The sequence below is a fragment of the Stegostoma tigrinum genome, chromosome 10, assembly GCF_030684315.1.
Source record: "Stegostoma tigrinum isolate sSteTig4 chromosome 10, sSteTig4.hap1, whole genome shotgun sequence".
NCBI lineage: Eukaryota > Metazoa > Chordata > Chondrichthyes > Orectolobiformes > Stegostomatidae > Stegostoma > Stegostoma tigrinum.
In genome coordinates, this window is record NC_081363.1 from 44,227,576 (window position 1) to 44,252,861 (window position 25,286).

The 25,286-nt window shown below is 39.0% G+C and overlaps 1 protein-coding gene across 2 annotated transcripts in view; it reads left to right on the plus strand.

The window, feature by feature from the left end:
• Positions 1-1,831: 1,831 nt before the first annotated feature.
• atl1 (atlastin GTPase 1) overlaps positions 1,832-25,286 on the plus strand; it is a 56,166-nt gene continuing 32,711 nt past the window's right edge. For both annotated transcript variants that reach the window (XM_048537783.2, XM_048537782.2), the window contains exons 1-2: positions 1,832-1,998; positions 10,015-10,259. In XM_048537783.2, coding sequence (XP_048393740.1) covers positions 1,950-1,998; positions 10,015-10,259 — 294 coding nt within the window. In that variant the 5' untranslated portion in view covers positions 1,832-1,949. The remainder of the gene's footprint in view (positions 1,999-10,014; positions 10,260-25,286) is intronic.

A 25,286-nucleotide genomic window follows, 5' to 3' on the forward strand; every position in this document is an offset into this window, starting at 1 on the left:
GGTGCTGCAAGTTTTGGAGTTAGGAATAATCGTTTCAGATTGCCCATCAGTATTTTGCTCCAATCTGGTTGAATTTGCTTACCAATTTGAACTCAAAACTTAACTGTCTTTCTCTCCCCATAGATTCTGTGAGACCTGCTGAGTTCCCAGCATTTTTTATTTCAGATTTCCAGCATCTGTAGTATTTTGTTTTGTCAGAAGTTGAGTGTTTTTTGAAACCTGCATCAATGAATCAGTAATCAATTGCTCATTTGTTCACAAAATACGCGGAACACTTTTTTTTTGTAATCCAATGGTGAGGGCATTGCTGGTTATTGCCCATCTCAGAGGGGTAATTAAGCATGGTGCTCTGTGGTCTGGAGTAACATAATGGCAGTTTCCCTAAAGGATATCAGTGAACTGGATGGGTTTGATTGATGGTCACTTTTAATTCCAGATTTGTATTGAATTCAAAATCATCTACCTGATGCTGGGGATCTGAGCCCCTATACCCCAGGACATTACATCCTGTCTCTCAAGATTAATAGCCTAGTGATAATACCATTAGGCCATCACCTCCCCTAAGCATTGTTAATTACTTCTGAATACTATTGTTTGTTACAATTCAAAAGTATAAACTATGTTTATTGAAACTAGTCAATGTTTTGCAGATGGTATGATTGCCTTTATTGGTCAGTGCATTAAGTACAGGAGTTAGGAGGTCAGGTGGCAGTTGTACAGAACATTTGTTAGGCCACTATTGGAATACTGTGTTCACTTCTGGTCTCCCTGTTTTAGGAAGGATGTTGTGAAACTTGAAAGGGTTCAGAAAAGATTTGCAAGGATGTTGCTGGGTTCGAGAGTTTGAGCTATCGGGAGGGGTTGAATAGATTGGGGCTATTTTCCTTGTAGCATTGGAGGCTGAGCTGTGACCTAATAGAGGTTGAGAAAATCATGAGGGACATGGATTGGGTGAATAGACAAGGTCTTTTCCCCAGCGTAAGAGAGTGTAAAACTAGACGGCATAGGTTTAAGGTTAGAGGAGAAAGATTTAAAAGGGACCTAAGGGGCAACTTTTTCAGACAGAGGGTGGTGCAGAATGAGCTGCCAGAGGAAGTGGTGAAATCTAGTACAATTATAACATTTAAAAGCCATTTGGATGGGTATATGAATAGGAAAGGTGCAGAGGGATACAGGCCAAATGCTGGCAAATCAGAATAGACTAATTTAGGATATCTGGTGGGCATGCTCGAATTGGACTGGAGTCTGTTTCCATACTGCACACCTGTATGACTCCAAACAAGTGCAGGCATCTCAGTTTGAAAAATCAGCAGCACCATGTCACTATGTTGTAATATCAGACATTCATTGTCTGTGAGCAACGGCCTCAACTGACCATCTATAAGTCACAGTTTCTTTAGGATACTGCGGAATTCACTCTACAATTTCCAATTTTGAATCTGAGACTATTGTTCAGAATTATGAGGAATTATTAACGATTCGAGGAACCATCATATTGCGCTCTCAATATTTTTAATATTGAGTCACCATGTTGTGCATTTTACCATGAAAATGTTTAGAGTTCACATTTTATCATTTGCTTAGCTGTAATATGTGATCTAAATAAATGAGAGTCCCTGTGGCAAAGCATTTGTCCCGTTCGAAATGTAATTTGTCCTTCTGAGAAATTACACAATCCAACCCCTCCCTGTGGCGCCCACATATGTACAAAAATTGTTTCTGTTCAACTTGTTGTTAATATCAATATATATGACATTATATTCCCCATTTGAACGACACTAATGTGCACACTGCAACCCCCTGGCGTTTTCAGTACATTGTTTGACACTGGGCTGCGAAAGGCTTCAACCTCACAACTCGTCATCCACGCAGAGAGAGAGAGAGAGAGAGACGCCCTTCCGAAAGGGATCCTCTTCCGTGAACGGTTGCACCGTGCAGACGCCAGCAAAATGGCACAGAAAAACACGGCGAGGAATCGGAAAGAGCGAAATAGCTGGGGTAAGTCAGCCATCTGCCTGTGGCCTTCAGAATATCTCCATGAAAGGTTGAAGAACCAGAAATACCCGTACTTTCGCGAAGAAAGCCAGGAGAGGGACTCGGTACAGGAGGCAGGATGCTGTAGGTTGTAGAGATACGGGTCATTTAGTCCCCTGTGCTGGTTGAATAGGGCGGAACGAGGGACGAGATTGTTGCCAAAACGCAGCACAATTATTAATAAGGTCTTTACTATTCTTTTGAGCACGCCAAATGTTGGTTGCGTATGGTCTTATGCATTATTTCGCAGAAGCCGTACAATGTTATGGAAACCGGCCCTAGGAAAACTGGTTGGCTCCAGGGGCTGCTTATTCAGACAGGCCCTCACTGTTAGCCAAATAAATCCAGAAAAGGAGCAAGAACGTACAGAATGTGCGCCACCCAGGTTTGGAGCTCAGAAGCACAGAAGCTACGAAGGAATTTGCTCCTGTGAACGTCCTTATTTCTGCACTGATTCGCCCTAGGAAATAGTGAAGTGGCTTAGCCTTTTAAAAGGGGGTCGAAGAGAAGATTTTTCTCTCCCTCCTTTGCTGTCCCCTGGCATACTCAAAACGCAGGTGCTGTTCATCCTTTCTTCATTCCTAGCACTATCTTGCGGAACAAAAAACGATGCATAGCAAATATTTCCAGACCTGTAAACCTCTACCAATGCTCAGAGATGATTTTATTTCCCCAAGATGAGGACAGGTAACGTCTTGAGGTCAATTTATTTCTTGTGTTTTCTTGTAACCATTGGGAGTGCTCAATTGTAATAACTGGAAGTCACCTTAGATAAATATTGCCTACTTAATATGTTGTCACATCCACATACCTCCAAATGTGATTTGGCACATTTTAATTGGTGTATAAAAATAGTTGTCAAAATTCAAAAATTCTGGCAAAGATGTCCTTTTACTGGATCCATCCAGGATCCTTGAGTGGATCAGGATCCCATGTAGCCAAAACATTTGTACCATCTGAATACCTATTTCTTAGCCCCAAAGAAACTTAATAACTTAAATACTGTATTCCCACATTTTACCATTTTTCCTCCGAGTGCTGATTTATGCTCTTCCTGTTATACTTGCCTTCCCTTATCTCGTCACAAAGAGCTTCAATTTTATTTTCAACTAATCGCAGAACAACCACCTTATCTTCCCATGTGAACTGATATTGGTCTCTCAGCTCAAGCATTGTCCTTTCTCCTTGAAGTCTTCTGTCATCATCCCTCCCCTCACTTGAAAAGAAAATATATGACCAACTACTGTTGTAAACTGTTATCCCATTGCCAGCCTTCTTTTGTTGTTCACACTTGTTAAATGTGCCTTCCAAATCTGTGTTCATTTTACCCAGAACTTTACATGTTTGAATCCCTTAAACTACAATGCCACTTCCGTTACTGTTCTAAAACAGCTCTTATCATTGATTGGAAAATTGCTGTTGTAACCCTCTTATTTAAGACAGGATCAAGGCAAAAGATGGAAAATTATAGGCTGATTAGCCTAACCTTGGCAGTTGGTAAAATTCTAGAATCCATTGTCAAGGATGAGATTTCTAAATTCCTGGAAGTGCAGGGTCAAATTAAAACAAGTCAGCATGGATTTAGTAAGGGGAGGTAATGCCTGACAAACCTGTTAGAATTCTTTGAAGAGGTAACAAGCATGTTAGACCAAGGAAACCCAGTAGATGTTATGTATCTAGACTTCCAAAAGGCCTTTGATACGCTGCCTCACGGGAGGCTGCTGAGCAAGGTGAGGGCCCATGGTGTTCGAGATGAGCTACTGGTTTGGATTGAGTATTGGCTGTCTGACAGAAGGCAGAGAGTTGGGATAAAGGGCTCTTTTTCGGTATGGCAACCGGTGAAGAGTGGTGTCCCACAGGGTTCAGTGTTGGGGCCACAGCTGTTCACCTTATATATTAATGATCTGGATGATGGAACTGGGGGCATTCTGGCGAAGTTTGCCGATGACTTGAAAATAGGTGGACAGGCAGGTAGTACTGAGGAGGTGGGGAAGCTGCAGAAAGATTTAGACAGTTTAGGAGAGTGGTCCAGGAAATGGCTGATGAATTTCAATGTGAGTAAATGTGAGGTTTTGCACTTTGGAAAAAAGAATACAGGCATGGACCATTTTCTAAATGGTGAGAAAATTATGAAGCAGAAGTGCAAAGGGATCTGGAAGTGTTGGTCCAGGATTCTCTAAAAGTTAACTTGCAGGTAGAGTCCATGATTGAGAAAGTGAATGTAATGTTATCGTTTATCTCAAGAGGGTTGGAATATAAAAGCATTGATGTGTTTCTGAGACTTTATAAAGCTCTAGTTAGGCCCCATTTAGAATACTGTGTCCAATTTTGGGCCCCACACCATAGGAAGGGCATACTAGCCCTGGAACGTGTCCAGCGGAGATTCACACGGATGATCCCTGGAATGGTAGGTTTACGTATGATGAATGGCAAAAGATCCTGGGATTGTACTCATTAGAGTTTAGAAGGTTGAGGGGAGATCTAATAGAAACTTACAAGATAATGTATGGCTTAGAAGGGGTGGACACTGGGAAGTTGTTTTCGTTAGGCGGGGAGACTAAGACTCGTGGGCACAACCTTACAATTAGAGGGGGTAAATTTAAAACGGAAATGAGACGACATTTCTTCAGCCAGAGAGCGGTGGGCTTGTGGAACTCATTGCCACGGAGTGCAATGGAGGCCGGGACGTTAGATGCCTTCAAGGCAAAGATCGACAAATTCTTGATCTCACAAGAAATCAAGGGCTACGGGGAGAGTGCAGGGAAGTGGTGTTGAAATGCTCATCAGCCATGATTTAAATGGTGGAGTGGACTTGATGGGTTGAATGGCCTTACTTCCACTCCTATGTCTTATGGTCTTATCAAAGTTTCAAATAACATCCCATGCGACTGACAGAGGTAACCAGTCCCCCCCCCCCTCCTTCTCAATCTTTGACATGATTGGCCACACCATCCTCCTCCAACTCCTCTTCACCATTATTCATCTGATTGGGCTCTTATGACCTGATGCTATTCTTATCTATGCGATCATGCCCAGACAATCACCTGCAATGTCTTCTTGCCAGGTTCCCATTCCGTTATATCTGGTGTCCCTGAGGGATCTATCCTTCAACTCCATTTGTTTCTCATCTAGATGTTGCCTTGGTAACATTATCGCAAAACATAGTGACCATTTCCATATGTATGTTGTTACAGCCAACACTATGCCATCACCACCTCTCTTGAAACCACTGTTTTTAAATTGTTAGATGGCTTTCTGACATCTGAATTTCCTCAAACCACATTCTCAGAAGAACAAAAATATTATTTTCAGCCCTGAAATCAGCCTGTGAAGTCTATTCTCAAACTACCTCCTCCATCTCTCTTCCTGACCACTTTACGAAAATGGCCCAGCCTTATTGTAACTTTGGTGTCATATTGACCCAAGGATGAACTTCAAGTGAAGTATTTGCAATGTCACAATACCACTGATTTCTATCTCCATAGTATCGAGCAACACCAGCCCTGTCTCAGATCCTCTGATGCTCGTTGTGATTTTGTTACATCTTGTCTTGTTAATTTCGGCACACTTCTGGCCACCCTCACACATTCCAACCTGTGTAAACATGAAATCTGAAACTCTACTGCACACATTCTCTTGCACCAAGCCTTGGTCATTTATTGGCCCTGATGCTTACTGATGGATTGATAGTGGTTTCCAATTAAGGAATACTTGAAGCAAAACTTCTCATTCTCCTTACTTTCAAATCACACCATGCTTTCCTTCCTCTCACTATCTTTTATCTTCTCCATCAGTACAGCCCTTCAAGATAACTGCAGTCTTACCATTATGATATCTCATTTATTCCTGGTTTAAATTGTTCCATTGATAATTGCCCCTTCAGCCACCAAGGTCCCAGGTTTTGGAAATTCCTCCTAAATTTCTATACCTCTCTAACTCTCTCTTCCTCTAAGATGCTACTCTAAACCTATCTGTTTGACCAACTTTTGATCCTCTACCCTAATGTCGTCTTATGTGGCTCAGTGGCAAATTTTATTTGAAGTGCTCCTGTGATGCACGTCAAGACTTTTTTTAATAGACAAATTGCCACTGTTATAGTCTATAATTAGTGCCACATTTCTTTTGTTTTGGAGCCTGTGGTAAGCATGTGCATAGGTTGAAGAGCAAAAAAATCTTCTGCGGAGAAAGGAAGGAAACAGATGGGTGATTAAAACCTAACACACTCTAGAGCTAGCGGAATTGTCATCTACAAATATGAAATATGAAGTAAAGAAGATATGAAGATATACCTGCAACATTGTTAATATTGTGAATGAAGAAGAGCTGTGGTAAATTGAGGGAATAGCTAGCACAGGAATTACGAAGCATCAGTAGTGGAATACGTCGACAGCGTATACCAGGAACAAAAATGAAACTGACCCAAAGAACAAAGTTTTTGGGAGGTTAGTGACAAAGTCCTTTGAAATGTGATAATTATGAGAAAAGGCAGATGAATCAGAGGCAATAAAATGCAGATGTGGTGGTCAGAACACAGCTGAATATGTTCATCAGTTGTTTCCTGTTATGTGATTGTCTTCTCTCTATGAAACACAGCGATGAGTGTATCGACAAAGTTGGCCTCTCCACTTTGCTCATCCGTACAGAACAAGCATCCATTTTTCTCCAGTTTGGAATTCACGCATCAAATAAGGCATAATCTACTTGATACCTGTTGGATGAACAACATTTTACTAAATAAGGAATGGGCGGTTGATATAGTTAAAGCAAGAGAAAAGAATGAAGAGAGTTGCCTCCATTAGAGAGCATTGAATTGTGACAGTCAATCCCTTATCTCCTTCAAGTGGATGCAGCCACTTTGTGATGAATATTAGTTGGAGGATCATTTCAGAGTTCACATAAAACCTCTCCCCTATGAGACTTCTGCATTTCAGTTGTCTCTTTGGTTTATCAAGACTGGTAACTTGCTGGAAACTGATTCATTTGATTTTGAATTGAATATGGTTCTGTGGTAAGAAAAAGAGTTGGTGTGAAGAATACAAGCAGGGAGAAAGTGAAGATAATTGTCAGTAAATTAATGACGTAGCTTGGTTCTGTTGTCTAAGAATGATTACTTTTGAAAAAAAAAGTTGATTTTTTTTTGTAATTTGAACCACGTTCCGGCACATTCCCGAAGGAATGTTACATTGTTTGAAATGCTATCTTTTTTAGACTTGTGAAACTGACATCCATTTCATTTATTCAGGTGGGTTTTAACATTCTCATAGTGTTATTCAAAGAAAAGCTGGAAGTTTTCCAGGTGATCAGGCCAAGGTTGCTCCCATTTGTGAGGCTTTTGGAGAAGCAGATTACATTTGTGGCACTTTGGTGCAGAATAACTGTCATATTTTTTGAAGTAACAATAACATAACATCAAAAGTAATAAGTTCTTTGAAGAAATTTGTAACACTTCAAAAATGAGACAACGGTGTGGACCCTACAGAAAGTTGAATTTGAATGCAGAATGCAGAATACAGGGTTAATGGCAGGATTCTCAGCAGTGTGGAGGAACAGAGGGATCTTGGGGTCCATGTCCATAGATCCCTCAAAGTTGCCAATCAGGTTAGCGTTGTTAAGAAGATGTATGGTGTTTTGGCTTTCATTAGGAGGGGAATTGAGTTTTAAGAGCTGCGAGGTTATGCTGCAATTCTATAAAACCCTGGTTAGACCATACTTTGAATTCTGTGTTTGGTTCTGATCGCCTCATTATAGGAAGGATGTGGAAGCTTTAGAGGTGGTGCATAGGAGATTTACCAGGCTGCTGCCTGGACTGGAGGGCAGGTTTTATGAGGAAAGGTTGAGGGAGCTAGGGCTTTTTTCATTGGAGCAAAGAAGGATGAGAAGTGACTTGATAGAGGTGTACAAGATGACGAGAGGCATAGATAGAGTGGATAGCCAGAGACTTTTTCCCAGGGTGGAAATGATTGTTATAAGGCGGCATAATTTTAGTGATTGGAGGAAGGTGTAGGGGAGATGTCAGAGGTAGGTTCTTTACACAGAGGGTGGTGGGTGCGTGGAATACACCGCCAGCGGTGGCAGTAGAGTCAGATACATTAGGAACATTGAAGCGACTCTTGGAGAGGCACACGGCTGATAATAAGTTTGATCAGTGTAGCATAATAGGTCAGCATTACATCATGGCCGAAAGGCCTGTACTGTGCTATACTGTTCTATGTCCTATGTTCTAAACGTCTGGTTAAATGATCTCCCAGTTCTAATGGAGGTCGATACTGGCACGCGTGTATCAATCATTGCAGAACCAGTCTTTAACAAAATTCACTGTGAACTCCAACCCTCAAGTTTGCTTAAGACCTTGGCTAGACTGAGAACTTTTGGCAGGGAACTTTTACAGATTAACGATGAAAATTCGGTTCCTGTCTTGGATGAGAAGCAGCTGGTTCAGTTACCACCGATTGCAGTAAAAGGCTTGGGCCAAAGCCTGATGGGGCAAAATGAGTTGAGAAAGATTCACCCAGATTTGCTCAACATATTTGATTAGAAAAAGGCCACTTGAGTGAAGTCCTAATTAAATACATGAAAGTTTTTCAGGAAGGTCTAGGGACCGTCAAAAGCCAAGACCACCTTGCACTGGATGTGAGTTTGCTCGCTGAGCTGGAAGGTTAGTTTTCAGACATTTCGTCACCATTCTAGGTAACATCATCAGTGAGCCTCCAACGAAGCTGATGATGTTACCTAGAATGGTGACGAAACGTCTGAAAACTAGCCTTCCAGCTCAGCGAGCAAACTCACATCCAGAACCTCAACCTGAGCTACAAATTTTCTCAAAACTCGCTACCACCTTGCACGTTGACCAGGAAGCAATTCCATGAATCTGCCCAGCCCGCCCATTACCACATGCCTTACAGGCAAAAGTCGAGGCGTAAGTCGGAAGGCTGGAAAGCAAAGGAATCATTGATTTGCAAATGGGTAGCATCGGTCTTAGTGATTGAGAAGTCTGATGAGTCAGTTTGCGTTTGTGGGGATCTTAAACAAACAGTAAATTGCCTCAGAGCTGGATAATTGTCAATGGATTATAATGAGGTTAGCCTAATGGACCTCATAGAATGTGAGTTCACTGGTGGTGTTAACCTGGTTCAATCAAGGAGTCCTGGCTAACAGATATAAACAGGCTTGTCTGGGCCTGGTCACGCTGGCAGCAAACAGGTCTAGGCAGCAGGCTGTGGAGGGGAGTCATTTCTGCTGACTGTCTGCCCCTTTTCCATGGTTATGTTTGAGCCCGGATCTTGGAGAAGGAGAACATGGTGTCCACCAATGCACATGATGCCTTTAGGGAGAGGTGGGCAATGTGTTGGGGGGTGGGGGCACAGTACTTTATTTTCCCCTTTTGATTTTAATCCCTACCATCCCCCTTCACGTTCTCCACGTAAGAATTGCCCTTTTCGGGCTTTGCTAGTCGCTGGTTCACTGGCCACAAGGGTGTTTTCCTGCTGGTGGAAATATTGAATAAAATTATTTTCACAATGGTCTCTAAACTTAAAAAAAACATAAAATTTTCTGATTGTTTTTCCCGTCACTTAGCTGCTTACCCCCAAGTGACAGTGTTTTGATGAGCTGTGGGCAAGGTCTCAGTCAGCTGCCTGTCATAATGCCAATTGAAACTTTTCTGCCAGGCCATTATTTTTTGGTTAGAGGGAGGAGGTCAGTGATGGTTGCAAAGCCTGCTTGTGCCTCTGCAGACCACGAGAAATGCCCTCTGTTCTAACAGGAGACCTCTGTCCACTGACATAAATATTTAGAAAGGTGCTAATTTTGGATAAAAAATAGCTGATCCCATATGACAAGGAGAGATTTGAAGTGCACACTTGGCATAAGTACATTTCCAATTTCAATTGTGTCTTATTGATTGTTCAGTGTCTATATTTCAAATTTGTATTAAACACAGCGAGTGAACTATTTTATTACTGTTTTAAAATTTGATTGCAGGCGGATTTTCAGAGGGAAGTTTCAATTGGACATCAGAAGATGAAGCAGTGCAGCAAGCCAGACCAGTTCAGATTCTTGTTGTTAATGATGACCATACTTTTGAACTGGATGAAATGGCTCTCAACAAAATCCTTCTTTCAGAAGAAGTTAGAGATCGGGAAGTGGTTGCCTTATCTGTCGCTGGTGCCTTCAGGAAAGGAAAATCATTTCTTATGGACTTCATGTTGAGATATATGTACAGTCAGGTAAAGTAAGAATAATATAACTTCACACTAACATTTGTAATTGTTAACTTAGGAGAAGCAATGACATTGTAGTAAAGTCACTGAAGAAGCCGAAGCCCATCCTCATCCTGGTTTCAAATCCCACCAATGGCATAGAAATTTTAATTCAATTTTTTAAAAATGGAATTAAAAGCTAGTCTAATCGCAACCTTGTAACCAATGTCAGTTCTCGTTAAAAACCCATCTCGTTCACTAATGTCTTTTAGAGAAAGAAATATGTTGTCCTTACCTGGTCTAGCCTACATGAGACTTCAGACTTTCAGTATTGTAGTTGACTCATAGCTGGCCATCTTAAATGGCCTAGCAAGCCACTTGAAAGGCAGTGAAGAATGGGCAGCAAATAAACAGTGACACTACATCCTATGCACAACTTTAAAAAAAGACACATCTCTTTCAAAGTTGCTTATTAAGCTCCTGCACTCCCCTCACCCATTTACTGGTTTTGTGATGGGACCTCACTTGGGGTGTCAGTTCTTTCTATGGAATTGGGATTGTCTCCAACTGTGAAAAAAAATGTTGGTGTGTAGTTAACTACAGAAAAGACAGACTTCAGGAAGAGGAATGATGGATGTTGCAAGAATTCTGAGACTGAAAAAAAGGCTAAAAGATGGCAAAAGGAAAATGCTGGAACTTGTGAAGGAGAATAAATTTAACTATGTAATGACCCACACTTAAATGTTTATGGACAATGAAAGAACCATAACTATGAAATACATTTTTACAGCCAAGATGCAGATTAGAAATCACATTATTTCATGCATTCAGTATTAAATTCTATACTTCTTTCAGCAGTAATCTATATGGAATACATACCAACCACAGTATACTTATCAGAAGTTGAAATTGCTATATATCATCAATTGTAGTTTACAGTGTCAATTCCTGTACTGGCAGATGTACAGCTGGTACATAGCATAGTAACAGTAATTAGTAGCAAGTATTTGGTTAGTTATCCAATTCTAGGAACTGACTTGTCGCTTTAATATTGCCTAAGTAATAAAGGTAAACACTTGTACACTCTCAGAATGTTATTTCTTTTCTGACATAACCAAGCAGAAATTAATCCCTGAGTTAAAGAACACAAATTCCTGGATCAAGTGTATGTGTAAATCATTGGAATATTATTCCCATGGTTTGGATGGATTTGTATCCCATTTTTAAAAATAAATTTATTTTCTTCCATGTATCCTTTACAGAATCACGTTACTTGGGAAAACTATAGTCTCCTTGATGTAGTAGAATCAAACTGTTTAAAAAGACCAGTTGTCTTTTACCCAACTGAAGGCACTGACTTAATCTGTAATATGGTGTTGGGGTTAGTGGCGGTCCTACAGAATTTTGTCCAATTACCCATCTTTCATGTCTGCGTCAATGCTGAGTGAACAAGGTATTCAGCTATAGGAACACCACACACAATGCATATACATATAAACTTTGCTTTGGAATCACTGGAAAGGAGTAACTAGAAAATAACGTTACAGTGTTCAGAGATAGTGTAACACAGTACAGACCAGAAATCAAGAATGAGTTCTTTAGCTTACGTTCAAATAATGTGGTGGACTTATCCAATAAACCATTTAGAATAATGGTGATTTGGAAAATCTTATGTGAACGGAATTACAAGCATTTACAGAAACTTTAAGGCAAGTAGAATATGGGACGGATAGTATAAACCATGCAAATTGTAGAAAACATAAGGGTTAGATAGGAAAAACCAGGTTTGTCTATTGTCAATATTTTATTATTTTAAATACGATTCATTTTTTTGATGTACTGTTAGGTTAGATTCACCAACTAGATGTAGGAAATAATTTACTTAGCCAGAAAATAATAAGCTGCTTTTTTTTTTGAAGGAGGCAGTTATCGTGGAAATACAGATTACAAAGATTAGAAAATAGACTGCCAAAATTAAATAAACTGCTAATACCCAGTTACTTGAATTTCTAACATTGCAGTGTTAATGAACTCCATAGAACCTTAGAAATCCTTAGTTACCTTGTAACATCCAATCCCTGATGACATATGAATACAGATAAAGTTAGGATTAAGAAAAGATTTTTTCTTTAGTAGCCTAACGCTTAGACCAAAATTTCAACTCTGTTTTGTTAACAGTCTCAACTTTTTAGCCACTATCGCTCAACCAACAAATTACTTCAAGCTCTTAACATCATTCAATTTCTGAAAATTAATTTTTATTGATGTTCTCTGATACTTCTCTGTTATGCATTAAATTAAAAATCTTAATGTTATCTAGATAGTCTAAGTTTTCAATAACCTTGAGATACACTTTTAGACATTTTTTCCCCCAGATACTGGATGTCAAGATTCTTTATTCTTATCTCATAATTTACCTACTTCAGCATATTGTCTTTTCCATATCCTTTCCAATTCTTGGTTTCTTTTGTGTTGGAATGATCAAACAATTAATATAATATGCTTTACTGTGACCTGACTAATGCAATGAGAGCCTGAGGAAAGTTTGTATATATTTCTGTATTACAATTCTGGCTGCATATCGAAGCATTCTATTAGTTTTTTTTGTCCTAGTGTTGATCTGCCCAACTGGCAAATGAAAGCTGATGTTCTACTATTAACCCCAGATCACTTTCTACTCAATTAATTGTGCCCTGTAAACATTTCTGTTTAAACTGTTGTTTCTGGTGGGACATTCATTATGAAAACTACAATCTGAGTAAAACAAAAGCTTCTAGATTCATTTTGTTATTGATGATAAACCTGGAGCCCAAATTTAGTTACTGACTGGTGGAAATACATTTTTGTCACTTTACTTGATCAAAATTCACCTGAGCCCCAGTTCTGTAGTCATGTCCACTAACTAAAGCCTCATGTTACTTGTATCACTTTAGTAAATTTTCTTCATGTTCTCTCCATGGGTTTGAACTTAAGTAAAATAAGGGAGCAGTTTCGCTGTCCAGCACCTTAGTGTATTTGAAGATTTGTACATGAAAAACACGAAAACGATGAGTAATAATGTTTGCATAGTTAAGAGGAAACCTTCCTGGTTTTATATTCTTTACAGGTGTCTGCAGTCCTCCCTGCCTACTCCTTCATACTGCACTCTACTCTGGCAATTTAAGCCCAGATGGTACAGGCAAACAGCAGTGGCATTAATTTTTCTGTCCTTAAATGTCACAATTGCAAGATGATCTTAAATGGTACTATATTGTTCCAATATAGATCCTCGGCTCCACCAATAGTTTGCAGATGTTATCCACATCACTTGTAGACATAGATGTCATGGAGTAGGTAGAGGATTCCTGTTCAGAGAAGTGGGCATGAAGATGAAGATTGTGGAAGAAGAGCTCGCTCTCATGTTCGAGGTCCTTTGAGGCAGGGACATGAAGTGATAAAACGAAAGTCCTTTGGTGAATACAGATCTTTCAGCTTTTGGTAATAATGAGTGCATAATACAGAAGTGGGATGAGAAGAGTAGAAGTGGTCAGATGGATGAGGAGGAAAAGAAGGATCCAGAAGGTGATAAGTACCTGTGAGTTTTTGGTGCCTGTGTTCGTAATTAGTCTAAAAGGGACAATGTTTCTTGTTAAGGCAATAAATGAGATGAAGAATGAAATGAAACTGGGGACCTGATAGCTTTGAGATGGTGTGAGGTGGTGCTGATGGAAACACAGTGTGCATCTCAGGATGTTGCAAGACACCTATCCAAGAATTGTAGTATGTCTTGAAGATGCATAAAGTCTTATCTGGATGAAGGATGGAACTTTAGTTGCTTTACCTGTGAGTATGATGCAGCTGAAGGCAGTCACTGAGGAACGAGATGTGGTTGTGAAAACGAGTTTTGGTGAACTCCTTATCAGATGGGGCTAAAAAAAATGGAGGTGAATGAACTAAAAGATTCAGTAGAAATCCCACCTTCAAGGTGGGTGTTCTTGGAGGAGAAGTGATGGTGAATTAGCACAAAATTAAAATCAAATTGCTGGAAAAAACTCAGCAGATAAGGCAGCATCTGTAGAGAGTGAAATAAAGTTAACATTTCAACTACAATGTGACTGTATTTCAAAACCAAGAAAAGTGACAGGTTTTATGCTGCAGGAAACGGGGGAATGAGGAGCAAGTGCAACAGATGGTAAAGGAATGCTAATGGTAGTAGAGAAGAGATGAATGAGGAGTCATGAAAAAAATGGGTCAACTCCCTGGAGAGCAAACCCATGCAAAAAAGATTAAAGGGGATGTAGAGGAAGGACTGGGTCAAGTATTAGTTAACATGAGGACAGAGTTCACAGTCTGAACTTGTTGAACTCAATGCTGAGCACCAAAGGTCGTAAAATACAGAAAATGAAGTGCTGTTCCTCCAGCCTGCATTACACTGAATACTGAAACAGGCGAAAGTAATCTTGCCCTATATTCACTAAATTTGATCATGTTGTGTACTTTTCATTATGGAATTCCTGTTTTATTTCAGGCTTGATTTAAGGGCAGTGATTATTGCAATATTAGGGGTATTATTCCCCGAGCACGTAACTGGTAAATTAACTCATATGACTGACTTATATTTAGCATCTTTTCTGCTAAACAGGCTGCTAAAAGTGAAGACTCGTTTTGAATATCGGTAGATGATGTTTAACTAATATCTTTTGCTGCATCATGAATGGGCAGTGCTGAAAAGAAAACCATTTACTAGAGACCTCCTGGCTTGGTCCATTACAGGTTGCATTGTAAATTTTACTCTCTGCTGGGAATCAGCCACTTTTAGATTTTATTTTAGATTTTTCCTTTTGGGCCACACTCCGTTCAGTAAGTGACTTACCGTTCATCATACTGTTTCTTAGAATCTGAACTTCTGGGGAAATAAGTCACAATTAGTTATTATGCAAGAAAGATCTGGCCCCTGGTTGCCACAGAAGGTCACTTACCTCTATTGCTATTCCCCTCTCTACTTTGAAACAAAATTGTTTAATTTCATTGTTCCATATTAATGGCAACAGCTGGCTAAAAGATTATTTTGTTATTGGGTACACTGATGCATCCACTGCTACAATTTAATAGCTTCTGTGTTGTCAGACTGATTGTCTGAGATCTAAAATACATATAGAAAATGCTGGAAATACTCAAGTGATCTGGTAGCATCTGTGGAGAGGGGAAGAGTTAACATTTTGATCGTGACCTTCTGCCAGACCTGCCTGCTAATCTGAGTTTTAGTACAAATTGCTGCATCTAGCATTGGTAATAAATTCTGTACCCCTCCCTCTGATATCCTCATGCCCCAGCTATTATTTCAGTATGAAACAGGCAATTTCCAACTTTGGCACCTTATTCTGTGCCAGCTGAGTTTTTGACCTCAAATCCCCACCATCACAAAGATCAGTCACTTCCTCAACTCTGCTTCAAGCTGTGCATTTTAAACCTCCATGAAATTTAGTTTAACTAAAACTCTGCTGGTCATTTGTGTTCTGCAGCAAACCCATTCACATATCATTTCTGTCATCGCTGACCTGTATTGGCTCCCAGTTCCTTAACATTTCAGTTTACATTTTTATTTGTTGTGTTTTAATCCTTTATAAAGAACATTATTTTTTTCCCAAATCTTTCCTCCTTGTTGATTCAGCCAACAAGTGATCACGCTGTGGAATTATCTCTCCTAGCTTCTCCACTTCCTTTCAAGATAAATAGGAAAGTCCATTGAATTGACCAAACTTTTGTTGAATCAGCCTTAATAATACAATATTATCCTTAAACTTCTGCAAGATTTTTTTTTGGTTACAACATTCTTTGAAAATATATCCATAATACTGATTCTGTCAAATCCCCATTGTGTATTCTAACAGCCCCATTTTTACATTGGTTTGTAAAAACCAAACAAAGCTATTTGCTAAACACTGCTGGCAATCTTTCATTCTTTATTACTGGATGATTCTCTTCACGTCTACACCTTTATAAAAATTATCTTTTGCATAAAAAAACTATTTCCCTGTGCATTGATCGTCATTATTTATTTTTGCAGCCTTTCGGTTTGCATTTTTCACTTATGTGTTCTTACTGTGTTTTTGATATTTCTTAAAATTGTTTAATCAGCTCTCTACTTACATGTTTTTGTCGAAAATCTCACTCTCTATTTATCCATGCCTTTGATATATCCTATTTTATTTCAGTTAAAATGTATTTAGCCCAAACCTTATCCAAGTTGTAGTTAAATTTTATTGATTGCTATTTCATCTTCCATCTTTAAAATGAGAGCTTATTTTTTTTTAGAAAACACAGAAATCTAGGCTGTGTCCCTTTTGTTGTAGTGTAATTAGCCAATCTCCACTCTGACATCTTTACTTTTGATTCTTCAACTACTTTCTGTCTAATTAGGTTACGGTCACTATTTCCCAAGCGTTCTCCTACTTTTAAGTTCTTTACTTACCCTTTCATTTCCACAGTCCAGTCCAGTACTCATTCTTTTGATCATGGAAATCACTATGAAATCATTTCAGATGCATTCTAAGAATATTGGTAGGGAAACAAGTGAAAAAAGTCCTCCACATTGGCCAACTGACTTTTTTTTATTTGTTTTCACAGACAGCAGATAATCTAGACGGATAGGGCCTTCTTTCAATACATAAATTATTTTAAGTACGTGGAAGCTGGAGAGATTGCAGGGTTATGAGAGAGATTGGGATAATGAAATGCATTTTGGACTGCTCCAGTAATGAACCAGCAAAGTCACGAAGGTTTACATGATGTCCTTCCTTACCATGAACTGTTGCCTCTGTGTAAAGCTAACACAGATTCTAGACTCCAGGTTGTATCTGTGGACAGCTTTCCATTCATTGAATCTCCTCATTCCCAGCAATTGTCTACATCTTTTCATTGATCCCTGCACCTGCCAGGTAACACCACGCTACATGGTATAGTGGATAGCATTTCTGTCAAGCCTAGTGTTTCTTTCAGAAACAATTTCCCATTCCAATTTGCATGCAGCTTCTCACTAGAGGAGTTAGCTTGTTTCATTTTTAGTGAGCTGCCTGTCTCCTGACAGTGTGCACTTTTAGTTCACTCAGAGCAATGTAACTTCACTTCAAAATATTAATACACATTAGTTGACATTCATCTTATTTAGTGTCAGCAGTATTTTATGTGGTTTACTTCGTAATTAACGTCAAGTCTATTATAAATTATCGTCTTCTGTGTACACATACATATATAGATTATATATTTAAATCTGTATTTTCTAGTCGTAAAAGTCAAATGAAGATTTTTTTTGAATAGATAAGAGCTGGAATTAAAGTTGGAGTGATTATAAGACATGGCTGTTACAATAGAGTTAGCACGAATATTCCTTTGGCAGAAGATGCCACATTGTAAAGTAAATCTTACATGGCTTTTTGAGATTAATTAAGTTTTTGCTCAAAATATGGAAGAGATTGGCGGTAGTAGTGCAGTGGTAGTGTTGCTACCCCTCAATCAAGAAGCTGGATTCAAGTCCCATTTGCATCTGAGGTGTGTAATAGTGTGCCTGACCAGGTTGATTAGGAAAATAGGTTAAATGAAAGTTATGTGACTGGTGTAAACCTAATGTACTTGCATATTTTTAGTACTACATCGCTTTCTTAGAATCAGAATTTAGTAACGGTATTTATTGCTTTAATTTTGAATCATTCAAAAAGTCTCATCATCTGACTTTGTAATCAGCATCCTGCCAACCCTGTGCTGCCCCTCCTTTTAATATCTTTTCAGCAGCCTTTGTAATGTAAGAAACATTTCCTTGTGTAAATTTGCTAGAACATAAGAGAAATCATTCAGCTGGCAACAATTCCAGTGTAGACTAGCAGGTGTGTTACTCATCCAGATTGACTCGTCTTTTTCAAAAAAAAACCTTTCCAACTTAAAAAAAATTCATATGTGAACTGCTGTACCAATTTTTGTCACCAATTTTTATTGTTTCCTGAAGGCATTACTCTTTGCTGGAGTACAACTCCCCAGTTTCCAGACATATTCTATTCCCCAAACTGTTGTTATTTGTGCGTTTTAACAATGAACATCACTAATTTATTGAGTTGTACAGGAAAATTTACAGTGAGGTCACTCAGACCCTTGCATGCATTTCAGAACAAGTAGTTTTCCCCTCTGAGCCAGAATTTCCATGTCCTATTATACAGGCACTATCTTATAGCCCTGGAGCTGGTGGACCTGGGAGCAGGCAGGGAACTTAATTCAGTAGGATGGTGGCAGAATCCCACCGTATTTTCATCTCCACTGTAATTGTTCCTGGTGGAAAGGCCCAACCTTCTGAGACCTTTAAATCTGATAATCCACAACTCAACGTCCCTACTATTTCTCTATAACCCTTAATTCCCTTGCTGATAAAAATCCGTTTATCTCAGCCTTGAATAACCCAGCCTCCACAGCACTCCACATAATTCCACAGATTCATTACCCTCTGAGAGAAGAAATTCCTCCACAAGCCTGTCTTAAATGTGCGACTCCCCTCTTATTCTGGAATTCTGCCTTCTGGTGGTAGATTCTCCCGCAAGCAGAAATAATCTCTCGGCATCTACCTTGTCAAGTGCCCATTCTTCTAAATTCCAATGAGTATGGTTCCAACCTACTCAACCTATCCTCATGAGACAGTCTCTGCTACCTGATATCATGCTAGTCAACCTTTTTATGTAGTCAAAAAGCCTCGTACCTAATTAAAAACCATCTGAACATCCAAATATGTTATAACCATTGTTTCCCTTTTATCCATTATAATGTTAGCCCCTCAAGGAATTGTTGTAAACACATCAGGCATGATTTCCCCTTCATGAAGCCATGCTGACTCTGCTTGATTGTATTATGTATTTCTAAATGGTCTGTATTACATCCTTTAAAACAGATTCTAACATTTCCGAATAACAGATGTATCTTTACATTCTAAGGAGTTATGTGCTTATGTTCCTACAGAGCTATCCATTCGTCTTTGGTTTTTAAAGCTTATGCCATTCCAGCCTTTTTGATAAGCTTGTTATGGAGTATCTCAGGGTATTAGCCCTTTAATGCTCATTGTATGGCCTAATTCACCAAAGATCCTTAGACAACCATAACCACATAGGACAAGAACAGCAGATAAATGGGATCATCCCCACCAGCAAGTTCTTCTTCAAGCCACTTATTATCCTGACTCAGAAATATATCGCTGTTCTTTCAGTGCCATTGGAACAAAATCCTGGGATTCCCTCCCTAAAAGCATTGTGGGTCTACCTGCAGTACATGGACAGCAGCAGTTCAACAAGGCAGCAAACCATTGTCATCTTAAAGGCAACTAGAGATGGGCAATAATTGTTAGACCAGCCACTGAGACTTCTATTCCACGAGCAAATAAAAAATATACTGACTTAATTCAAGAATGCATTTTATGCAATCTCAGCATAACATGCCTATAAACTGTGCAATGTATACTTTCTTAAACCAATTCTGATACTTGCCAGGATTGCTTGCTGTGTGTACACTCAGTATATTTACACACATGCATTCCAAATGTAACTTGAAACTGTGTATTGTATTTATTTCCAATGATTGAGCAGCTGAGAGACCTGCATGATGCAATACCTGCAGTAGCAATCTGAAAATAGAACATAGAACATTACAGTGCAGTACAGGCCCTTTGGCCCTCGGTTATGTGATTGAGACATTGGAGATGGCAAGCAGAAGGATCTGGATTTGTTGCTGTCCTGAGCAATTGTATGATTAATTACCTTCCAACAATGTTCTTGCAGTTGGGCATTCCTTACATTGGCATGTAGAAATAGGTTGCACTGATGACTGGCAGAGACCTTAAGGGTTAGAAATAAAAATAGTTTGTCAGGCTCTTAGGAAAAAAAAATAAAGAAGTCTACATTCGGTTTGGAGTACATATGTATAAAATATAAAAATGTACACGTATATAAATCAGTTCTGTTTAAGGGAAATATTACAACTGAAAAGAGATTTAGTCTTTCAGGAATGAAGAAAACAATATTAAACAAAAATCCTAATCTGCAGGCAGTTATCTTACTCCTCCATCACAAACCTCCTTTGTGACACCTCAAATGAAGATTAATGGGATTTCCTGCATAGCACTTTTCCCTTTCCTTTGCTATTGTATGTCTTCCTCTGCATGCAGAGTTAGGGCTAGAATGAGGAGAAATTGCTTTATTCAAAGTGTTACATGCCTGGCTGGGTTAGCATTTATTGCCCATCCTAATTGCCCTGGTGATGCTGAGCAGCCTATTTGAACTGCTGCACTCCTTGTGGTGCACCTTATTGAATAGTGGAGCAAATTTGAGGGGTCAAATGGCCTACTCCTGCTCCTACCTTCTATGTTTATATATAGCTTCAATCACAGTGCTGTTTGGGACGGAGTTCCTCAATTTTGACCCAGCGACATTGAAGGAACATCGATATGTTTCCAAATCAGGATGATGTGTGGCTTGGAGGGGGATTTTGAAGTTGGTTATGTCCCTGTGCAGTTGTTGCTGCTGCTGTTCTAGGTGTTTGAGCTCGTGGGTTTAGAAGGTACTGTTGGGAGGAACCTTGATAAGTAGCTGCATTGCATCTTGTAGATGTTACATGCTCCTAATACTGAGTATCAACGGTGAAGGGAATGAATTTGAGAGTTGTGGGAGGACTGCTACTTCATCAATTATTTATGCATCTCGCAGCAATATCACTTGGAAAAATTATCTTGGGACTGAAGCATGCAAGTAAAAGAACAATAAGGTAACAGTGCATCATAGTGGACACTCTTTTGACCAGCTTGAAAGTATTTGAAGACATTGTGAAGAGAAAATAAGTATAACTGTATACATGCATAGTGCACCGAATCACTGGAAAATGATAATGGTCTCTTCCACTTAGCTGACTTTGTTAAACTGTTAAATCTCTTTCAGTGTCGTATTAAATCTCTTGATATAGTTACCATGCTACTTTGCTGCTAGCTACTTCCTGCTATTTGTGTTGTAAAGATCATCTGTTGGTTTAATGCTACCCTGTCTCAATTCGAGGCTTCTCTTTGCTTCAGCCCTGTAGCAGAATTTATTCCAACACACCTGAGAAGAACAGAGCACCCCTTTCACTATTGATTTCAGAAATTGTGTATTTAGGAAAGAAAAAGCTTCTTGTTTGCATAAACTGCCCATTTACATTGTTGTTAGACATCAAACACTGCAGCAAAAACTAACTTACCATCTTGTACCATGAATGTTAAATTTTGCTGGAAAATGGGATAATAATGGTTAGATGATTGTTTCTGACTGGCACGGACACAATGGGCCAAATGGCCTTTTACTGTACTGTGGATCTCTATGACTCTATGACTAAGCATAGGTGTTTCCAGTTCTGAGTCCAAATGATAGTGAATCTGACCTAAGGGTAATAATTGCAGGGTTCTTGGGGCATAGAGGTCCTCTGAGCCAGGAGACCTGCGTTCAAGTCCCACCTGCAGAGAAGTGTGTAATAACATATCTGAACAAGTTGATTCGAAAATATAGAAGGGTAACAGTTAGGAGAAATGTGTTTTAGGTTGGACAGGAGCTGTAGAATCTAAATGACCTGTTCCTGACCTGATGTTTTTCTATATAGTCTGACTTTTAGTTGATTGTATACTCTTCTTGGGAATTATTGATCATTTTTATGACCATGTTTTATTCAGGCTGATTGATCACACAGTACATTCTGTACGGACAAATTGAATTGGATAGAATTCTACAGAAGCAGTAAATCTCAAATTATTACAACCCAAACTTGCATGTGAACTTTATGTACCTTTTGTTACTCACCCTATCATTAGTATTTCTGCATAGCTGATTTGATAGCTAATAAAAGTGTAGAAAAAGGAATGCCTCTAACACCACTATGCAAAGTTCCAGATTACACCATGCACCGAGAACGTATGTTGCCACAGCAGCCTGGACTCTCTAGTTGCCAGTGGCTAGATGGGCAGTATGGATTAGATTGGTGCTAACAGTATAGTGATCAATCACCATTCTGATTGGATTGGTTTGCCCTACCCATGGTGGAGATCACAGGGCTGTGAATCAACCTGCATTCAGTCAGAGAACTCAAGAAGAAAGGGCCTATATCTTTTCTATTCTCCAAGATTGTCACTTCTCTTCTGAAAGCATTGATTCTTTGGGTGGTGCTGCATCATTTGCTCATAGCCAACTTTAATTTGACCAGACAGTATTTGCTTTCAGGCTGTTTTTAATGGGTGTGGCACAGTCAAGCCCATCCAGTACTTACGTGCTTGTTTTCTGGATGAGGCAGTTGACAACAATCAGAAACAGAGACCTTGACTGAATTTTTTTTCTATCCTTCAGCTCAATGTCTGCAAGCTAAACAAACTTATTTTTGCAGCAAGCTGCATTAGGTTCTCAGCCTGTTTGACAAGTCCTTTGGAATGTTGTTTGGCGTGTTAACAACTTCACTTAAGTTTCTGGATTAAATGTAAATAACACATTGCAATAACATCACATCTGTATAAGGAAATTATGATAAAACATTTGTTATAATTAGACCGTTTCATCAAATAAAATTTGAACAATCGATTAGAGCAGTTTTGTAAAATGCTGTTCAACACTTGTAGCAAACAGGAATGGTTTGCTTTTGGACAAAATCTAATTCTGTTTCACGAAACCAAACAATTTTGTCTGAAGACAGCTCATATATTATGACATCGCAATTATTAATAGAATAGTAATTAAGCACTTGAACATCAGGGTTAGCTTTACAACAGTAATATTAATCCTAAGCTACTTTGAAGGGAATGGAGAATAATATTTCAGAAACATTGTCCATAAATTACAGATTACTACTATGCCTTTAAGAGGTGTATTTTGTTCTCTTGTTTTTATGAAGAAAAGTTGAGACAGAGGTACTGAGCAGTCTGATTCGAAGCCAATAAAGTCAACAGTTTGTGAGGTCTTGGGTTCTTTTTGAAATTGGAACAATAGATACAGCCTGAATGGGTGGGGTCAATCGACCACAGAGCCAGGATTTTTTGTTTTCGTTTTAGTCTTCGGTAGCAGATGCTGGAGTCTTGAGGCTGGATGTAGAAGCTCTTATTTTTCTCTCTCTGTTACAGCTAAAATATGGGGTTCTCTCCCTGCTGCTAGAATTGTATGTGAGACAGTCTGTTTTACTGAATTTTCCATTTTCCAGGGGTGTGATTATTGCAACTATTAATTAGAATAATATATCATTTTGTTCAGCATTTTGATAGAGTTACAGTTAAGCAAGTTCTTTGTTTTTACTTTACAGTTAAACTACAGACAAAATCAAAATAAAAATGTGTTTTCTTTCAAGCCTGATAATTTGACCAACCAAATTGCATCTGGAACACAACGCCTTTAAAATAAGAAAAAGTTAGGATCTAGACAATCTTTTTAATACATTTGCAGGGTTTTGGTCTGATCCATAACAATTGTATGTGCTTCAGCATCATTGTTCTACTTATCTTCTTTATCAATTTCCTCACTTAAGCCTGGATTGTTTTTGCTAAAATGATTAAATTTGTATTTACTTGCCTGTTCTCCTCTTTTTAACTCTCACTTTAGTAATGGGAAAATGTTAGTAAACTGCATTTTAATTTTCTCCGATCAAATTTTCCATTGTACATTAAAGGTCAGATGTAGTAATTACTTCTATTATGTTGTTGTTCAGTCCAAGTTTACAGGCCAAAACGTAGGAAAATATTATTGCTCTATAGTGAAATAATTCAGAGTTGCCAAGTTTCTAATTTGTTTTACAGACTGCCCCATAGGTACTTGTGTTAAAAGGGAAGAACTGTAGAACACTGAGCTCTGCCTATCCATTATCATAATAAATGTTATATTTGTATATTTAGACCGTGAATTTTATGATTTATAAATGCACAAAAAACCTCATCCAGTTGGCCTTAGTTTTCTTAAATATTTCCATGGATGATTTTTCTCCATTCTATCCTTGTCACATTCCTTGCCATCTTTGCTTAAATTTGGGTAAATTTCCCTTTGTCTGAAATATCCACGTGATGCCGATAGTTGAGTTGCATGTGAATATATAATGGTAGCAAGCACTTCTGCTATTTATTCACCTCGGGCTTAACTATACAAATTGGGCCCTTCTCCGGTCAAAGGTCTCTTAGATACTTTCCTAATCAAACTGCTCAGAGATGCTTTTGTTCACTTTGGAGCAGATGGGATTTGAACCTGGGTGTCCTGCCTCAGGTAGAACACTATAACTGCACCACAAGAATCCTGTTCATTTGTGGATTTCCATTTGCAGCATCCAATTTTGTGCATGGAATTATGCTAAGTCAAGATAGCAGGAATGACATACTTCCAACTGTGGATGAGGTCTGATGCTTTCGGAAATTCTGACCAGCCAAATTTTAATAGCGAGGTGAGCTCTAGGCCCGTTTTGGAACTTGCCAGTTGGAGGTACAAATTCAGATCCAAGCTGTTGTTGAGACCGCAACCAAAAGAATCTCTCTTTGTGGACAGTGTACTCAATCTAACAGCTCATTACACATACCACTCCCTTGCGTTCCCCTTTTATAGAAATTTTAAATCAAACTGTTCAAGGATGGTATTACACACTTCCGGAGCAGGGTGGGACTTGAACCAGGCGCCAGTCCAGAGGAGGGACACTATCACTGTGCCACAACTCTTCTGAACCACCTTTGCATCTATCCAGTCATTTAATTAATCAATTAACCCCAATGACTTGGTGCTAATATCACTCATCTACTAATCCAGAGCCCAAGGATAATGTTCTGAGAACATGGGTTTGAATCCCACTGTGGCAAATGGTGAAATTTGCATTGGATAAAATCCAGCATTAAAGGCTAGGCTAATGATAACCTCTGTTGATTGCTATGAAAACCCGATCTGGTTTGATGGGAAGGAAATCCAACAACTTTTACCTGGTAAGCCTGTATGTGACTCCAGACCCACAGACAATGTTGTTGACTCTTAACTGCCTTCTGGCAATAATTCATAACCTAGTCAACAATGCATACATGTCCTA